General features: G+C 45.7%; 1 protein-coding gene across 1 annotated transcript in view; it reads left to right on the top strand.

Annotated features, from left to right (window-relative positions):
- LOC143282561 (uncharacterized) overlaps positions 1-3689 on the top strand; it is a 21770-nt gene extending 18081 nt beyond the window's left edge. The window contains exons 10-11 of the mRNA XM_076588249.1: positions 1535-1755; positions 3599-3689. Coding sequence (XP_076444364.1) covers positions 1535-1755; positions 3599-3689 — 312 coding nt within the window. The remainder of the gene's footprint in view (positions 1-1534; positions 1756-3598) is intronic.
- The last annotated feature ends 1044 nt before the right edge of the window (positions 3690-4733 follow it).

The raw sequence follows: 4733 nt of genomic DNA, 5'->3' as shown, positions 1-4733 counted from the left end.
TGTGGTGTGTGTGTATGGTATGCGTATGTGTGGGTACTGACAACACAGCCCAATATATCCCATCACAAGTCAATACAGCCCGATATGTCCCATCACAAGACAGTACAGCCCGATATGTCCCATCACAAGACAGTACAGCCCGATATGTCCCATCACAAGACAACACAGTCCGATATGTCCCATCACAAGACAGTACAGCCCGATATGTCCCATCACAAGACAGTACAGCCCGATATGTCCCATCACAAGACAATACAGTACGATATGTCCCATCACAAGAGAGCGCAGTCCGATATGTCCCATCACAAGACAATACAGCCCGATATATCCCATCACAAGACAGTACAGCCTGATATGTCCCATCACAAGTCAATACAGCCCGATATGTCCCATCACAAGACAGTACAGCCCCATATATCCCATCACAAGACAGTACTGCCCGATATGTCCCATCACAAGACAGTACAGCCCGATAGTCCCATTGTAATACAGTCTGGTGTGCACGATAAGCCCCACTGCAATCTCTCTCTCTCTCTCTCTCTCTCTCTCTCTCTCTCTCTCCACACACACACACACACACACACACACATTGGAGTGGCAGCCTCGTGGTACAGCGATCAACTAAGAAGTGGGTGTCAACTGTTCCCTGGTGCCATACGCGGGGACCGTGAATTGTACTGCCCCCTCAACTAGATCTTGAGTATTTGTCAGGGTGCTAGTCATTCTGATGAGACGATAATCCGAGGGCCTGTGTACGGCGGCATGCATTTAGCGCACGTTAAAAAACCCACGGCAACAGCAGTGTTCCTGGCAAAGGCTCTACTGAAATATCCAGTTTGATAATTAGAAAAAAAAAACAAAAAAACACTTACACAAAAAGGCATGTGCTGCACTTAGCCAGCGTGCACTGTACTGGGAAGAACAGCCCGAACTTCACAGAGAAATCTGCTGTGACAAAACATAATACGATAAAACACAACACAACAAAGTGCAACGCAACGCAACGCAATACAACACAACGCAACAAAACGCAACGCAACACAAGTGTCCCACTGCAATTCAGTCCGACAGCTCCTATTTCCATAATTACAGACAAATGTGTCGCATCAGTGGTTTTTATGTGCGCGCGCGCGCGCGCGCGTGTGTGTGTGTGTGTGTGTGTGTGGAGGAAGGAGGAGGAATTTTGTTTAATTTCCCGTCAGACATATCGGTGATTGAAGACATTTTGTTAAAGTATTTATGAATACATTTGAGTATTATCGGTTAGAAGGGGTGGGAGATGTGAATGAATGGTAGGTTGGGGGAAACTGGGCAAATGAGGGTGAAATGAAGGTGAAATTTGAAAAACAAATTCTAAATACAATTACAGGAAATTACTTAAAGGACTTCGTAAAAGAGAAGTTGTGTGTATGTGTGTGTTTTCTTCTTCTTCTTCTTTTTTTTTTATTTTTTTTTTTTTAATTTTTTTTTCTTGTGTGTGTTGTTGTTGTTGTTGTAATTTTTTTGTTGTTGTTGTTTTGTTTTGTTTTTCTAGGGTCCCACGCCATCAGCTATTGCGGTAGCCGACTTCAACGGGACACAGGTGCTTGTGGTGGCCAACGGGGTGGTGGGAGGGCTGTACACCTACTCCGTCACTTCCGGCCCCGTGGTCGCCTTCCAAGACTTTGTCCGCCGCGGTCAGCCGGGCTTGTCCTGGAACGAGGCTTACGCCAGGAGCGATGACGCTGTGGGGGAGCCGTACATTACTGACCTCTTGTGAGTGTGCTGCTTCAACCAACCCGCCCCCCCCCCACCCCTCCAGCCCCTACCCCCAAAACACCAGTTTGCCTCCCTTTCTGTTATTTTTTTTTTCTTTGTTTCCTTGTTGTGGTTGTTGCTGTTGTTGTTTTCTTCCCCCCCCCCCCCCCCTCCATCCGTGCTGCTTCGCCCCGACCCACCCCCCACCCCACCCACCACCCAAACTCCCAACCCCCCACACCTCACCCCTTTTTTTTCCTCCTTAATCCAGTCTCTTTTATCTGCTGTATTTGTTATTACAAAATGTGAATTCATTTGTGTAGACTCTACATTCATCGTCTTAATATGTGACGTGACAATAAGAGAAATAAACCTTGTGAATGGTGAAAAGTCTTTCATCACTGGTCTCAAGAGAGTGGAAAGGAGCTTTTCATTGCTGGTCTCGAGAGAGTGAGAAGGAAATTTCCATTGCTGGTCTGGAGAGAGTGGAAAGGAGCTTTTAATTGCTGGTCTCGAGAGAGTGAGAAGGAAATTTCCATTGCTGGTCTGGAGAGAGTGGAAAGGAGCTTTTAATTGCTGGTCTCAAGAGAGTGGGAAGGAGCTTTACGTCACTGGTCTCAAGAGAGTGGAAAGGAGCTTTTCAATGCTGGTCTGGAGAGAGTGGGAAGGAGCTTTTCAATGCTGGTCTCGAGAGAGTAGGAGGGAGCTTTTCATTGCTGGTCTCAAGAGAGTGGAAAGGAGCTTTTCATTGCTGGTCTCGAGAGAGTGGGAAGGAGCTTTTCATTGCTGGACTCAAGAGAGTGGAAAGGAGCTTTACATTGCTGGTCTGGAGAGAGTGGGAAGGAGCTTTTCCTTGCTGGTCTCGAGAATGGTGAAGAGCATTTCATTCGTGCAGCTATGTACGTGATTCCCGTTTACTGCAGGCTGTGTAGCGAAGATTGCTACTGGAGAGAGAGGAATGGGGACAGATATGCAGAGGCATAAAGAGAAAGACATACGGATCATGAGAGAGAGAGAGCTTCTAAAGAGGAAATCGCGCGCTCACACACACACACACACACACACACACACACACACACACACACAATGTCAGAACGTCATTTCAGTGTGCGCAAGGACCATTACTGCTTGAGAGAGTGAGAGAGAGAGGGGGGTGGAGGGGGGTAGGGGGGAGAGCGAGGGAGAGGGGGAGGTTGAAAGCGAGAGTAAGTGGACTGAGAGAGACCTGGGGGGAAGGTTGAGAGAGAAAGAGAGATGAGAGAGAGGAGGGGTGGGGATTGAAAGAAAGAGAGAGACTGAGAGAGAGTGAAAGAGAGAGAGGGAGGGAGAGAGTGAGAGAGAGTGAGAGACAGACACACACACACACACACACACACACACACACACAATGTCAGAACGTCATTTCAGTGTGCGCAAGGACCATTACTGCTTGAGAGAGTGAGAGAGAGAGGGGATGGGGAGGGGGGGAACTTGACACAACTTTTTTTTTATCCAAAGAGAACACAAAACCCTCCGGATAATTGAACTGGAGCATACTCATTGTTATATGTTTTATGATTTCATGGGAAATTGGTCAGAGAAAGAACATGGCAGTGTGCACAAACAGGTATATCGTGTGGATCGTTTTCCACCGTTCGACCTCTTCAGCACGGGCTAGGATAGAGCGACGCATCATCACACAACAGTGATCACAAATGGATTATATTGCAGTGAATCGTAACGTGTCTTACTGCATCACGTCACATCGTATCGTACCGTATCGTGTCGTGTCGTATAGTATCGTATCATATCGTGTCGTGTCGTGTCGGATCGGATCGGATCGTTTCGCATAGAATAGCATTGCATTGCATTATGCTTCCAGGGTCATTGACGACCAGAACCAGAAGACAGTGGTCGCTGTCAGCAGTTACGCTGGAGCCCTCAGCTTCTACAGCTTGCAGGAGACACCCTGAACACAACACGGGCCTTGCGGGCGGCGATCTCTCTGAACGCGCCAGCCATGTCTTGGTTTTTGTCAGTGTTGTTTATTTTGTTTTATTTTGCTTATGTGGGGGAATAAATGGAAATGTTCACGAAACTGAATTTGGCCCCAAAAAAGTACCAGTGACGTGTTGTTTCTTTGTGTTTCTTGTGTATGTTTGTTTTGTGTGTTTTTTTGTAGTTTTGTTGTTGTTGTTATTTCCTCTTTTTTTCCTGTCTACAATTGTGTTTGAAAGGGGAGAAATGAACAAGGACTGTCTGTCAGTGTCTTTTCCTCTCTCTGTGCCTCTGTCTCTGTCTCTGTCTGTCTGTCTGTCTCTCTCTGTCTCTGTCTCTCTCTCTCTCACTGGGTTGTTTTCTTCATAATGTATGTCCTTCTGCATGAATACCTTTTCCCTTCATTTATGTGTGTGCTATTTGTAATAGATGTAGATTAGCAAGGACAGATTGGAAGAATAGGCTATGCCTAAAATCTTAATCCTTAAATAAAAACGTTTTGAGTTCTGAATTTTCTCTCTCTCTCTCTCTCTCTCTCTCTCTCTCTCTCTCTCTCTCTCTCTCTCTCTCTCTCTATATATATATATATATATATATATATATATATATATATATATATTAATCTCTCTGTACACAATGTAGGCCCAGTGGTACAATGACATAGATCTTCCATCAATCCAGCGAAAGCCCAAACGTTCGAATGTGCTTTCAACAAGAAAACTGCGAGCACATCACCACCAGCTGTCTCATTGGACGGAATTCAGATTGACAACACTGATTGTCTACACTACGCTTCCTAGAAATAAGGAACACAGTCTGACAGAACACTGACGTTCAGAACACACACAAAAATCACCATTTTGATATGCAAAAAGGGTCTTTCATTCTCAAGGCAATGGTACCCAAAGGCATCGAACAACACCTCATCTTCCGGCTATACAAATCACTCGTTCTCAGTGTGATTGACTATGGATCAGGACTAACACCACCTTCTCAAAGCAGCCTCCTAAAGTTAGAAA

Source organism: Babylonia areolata, chromosome 5 (genome assembly GCF_041734735.1).
Source record: "Babylonia areolata isolate BAREFJ2019XMU chromosome 5, ASM4173473v1, whole genome shotgun sequence".
NCBI classification, from domain to species: Eukaryota; Metazoa; Mollusca; class Gastropoda; order Neogastropoda; family Buccinidae; genus Babylonia; species Babylonia areolata.
Note: the sequence above shows the minus strand (reverse complement) of the source record. Positions and strands in the feature narration are given on the sequence as shown.